Source organism: Otolemur garnettii, unplaced genomic scaffold, assembly GCF_000181295.1.
Source record: "Otolemur garnettii isolate 467f Iridium unplaced genomic scaffold, OtoGar3 scaffold00016, whole genome shotgun sequence".
Taxonomy (NCBI): Eukaryota; Metazoa; Chordata; class Mammalia; order Primates; family Galagidae; genus Otolemur; species Otolemur garnettii.
Window position 1 is genome coordinate 22,267,480 of NW_003852411.1, and position 1,457 is coordinate 22,268,936.

The window sequence follows — 1,457 nt, forward strand, 5'->3', positions numbered from 1 at the left end:
ACCTTGGCCCCTAAGCCACACTTAGGAGATTTCCTTTCAGTTTCCCTTCTGAATGGGGCCAGCCCAGTACCATGCCACTGAGGAAAGAGAGGTGCAAAGGAAGCTTCCACCCTCACCCAGTGCAATAGAGAGAAATGGAGCTGAGAATCTGAGAGGCAAAGCAGAACCTTCTGCTTCTCCCTTATTCCTGACAACAGATGGAAAAGAGGCAAACCCTCACCTCTTGTGGTTGCGGCTGATACTCAACTGGGAATCTCATTCTCAGTAGCTGCAGAGTTCCCTAATCACTCATCTTAACTTAACTCGACACTGGGTTCTAGGGCTTTTCATGAGAAAAGTCTTGGGAGGCCATAAGTGTATGTGGCTGGAACAAGAATGTACTGCATTCGGTGGGGGAGGAGAGGAACGCCAGATTTCCAACTTTCACAGCTTGTCCGTTTGTGGAGACTGTGCTGCAATGTGCTCTTGAAATCATTTGGGTGGGCCTCGCTTCTGAGGAAATAAAGAGGCCCAGAACCTCCCCAGCAAACGAAAGAATGATTTCCAGATACTCAAGTGGAGTGGCCTTCTGGCTACATGAGCTGGATGTGCTTGGCAGTCTTTCCATCTGGCTCGCCAGTATCCTGAGGTTAGCAAAGCAGAAGGCCAATCTCATGGGAGCTAAAAGACATGTGCGCGTGCCAGTATTTTCTGACAAACGCTCAGTTAATTGTTTTCTATGAATCTTCTGAGACACAAACTGTGCACACCAGGCACCAAGAACTATCCCCCCAATCCCCCCAGATCCCAAGGGAAACTTCATAATTACACATATTTGGACCAAGCATCTCCCCCACAGGAAATGGATGGATCAGCCCCTGGAGATGAAAGAATGATGCAGGGCATGGGAAAGCAGAAAAATATCCTGAGTGAGAAAGAAGATGAATCCACACAGGCGAAGCCGGAGAGCTTATATACTAATAAGAGAAACTCAGAATTTCTTGTAAGCATACTAAGGAAATGGGGGTCAGAAGAGACCTGGGTAAGCTGATGAGAAATCTGTATTGTTCTATATCTGGTAAATAATGTAGGATTTTTTACCAGGATGAAACCTCTACATCCCAGGATACAGTTTAATTTTGGATTAGTTACTGGAAATAGCGGCATGTATGGTGGGTTCTAGAACTGATCCTGCACATCTCAAAATGAAACAGGGATCTAAACTCTAAAATCCATGGACTTCATGAATGTTTTCTTCCAGATCTAGCTCTTTTGTGATTTTGCCACTTTTTTGACCTACAGTTTTTGCTGGGTATATTTGGCTCCTGCCATTTTTTCATCAAATATTTGCAGTGTGTAGGATGCTTACACACAGGGGTGTCCAAACTTTTTTCTTCTCTGCTGCACATTGGAAGAAGCGTAGTCTTGGGCCACAGATTACATGCATAAACACTAAGGAGAGTTGATTAGCAAAAAAA

The 1,457-nt window shown here is 44.8% G+C and overlaps 1 protein-coding gene across 1 annotated transcript in view; it reads left to right on the forward strand.

The window, feature by feature from the left end:
• Positions 1–477: 477 nt before the first annotated feature.
• The window catches only part of LOC100950074, a 2,688-nt gene continuing 1,708 nt past the window's right edge, over positions 478–1,457 (forward strand). Inside the window, exon 1 of the mRNA XM_012802660.1 lies at positions 478–1,021. Within this exon, the coding sequence (XP_012658114.1) occupies positions 719–1,021 (303 nt within the window). The 5' untranslated portion in view covers positions 478–718. The remainder of the gene's footprint in view (positions 1,022–1,457) is intronic.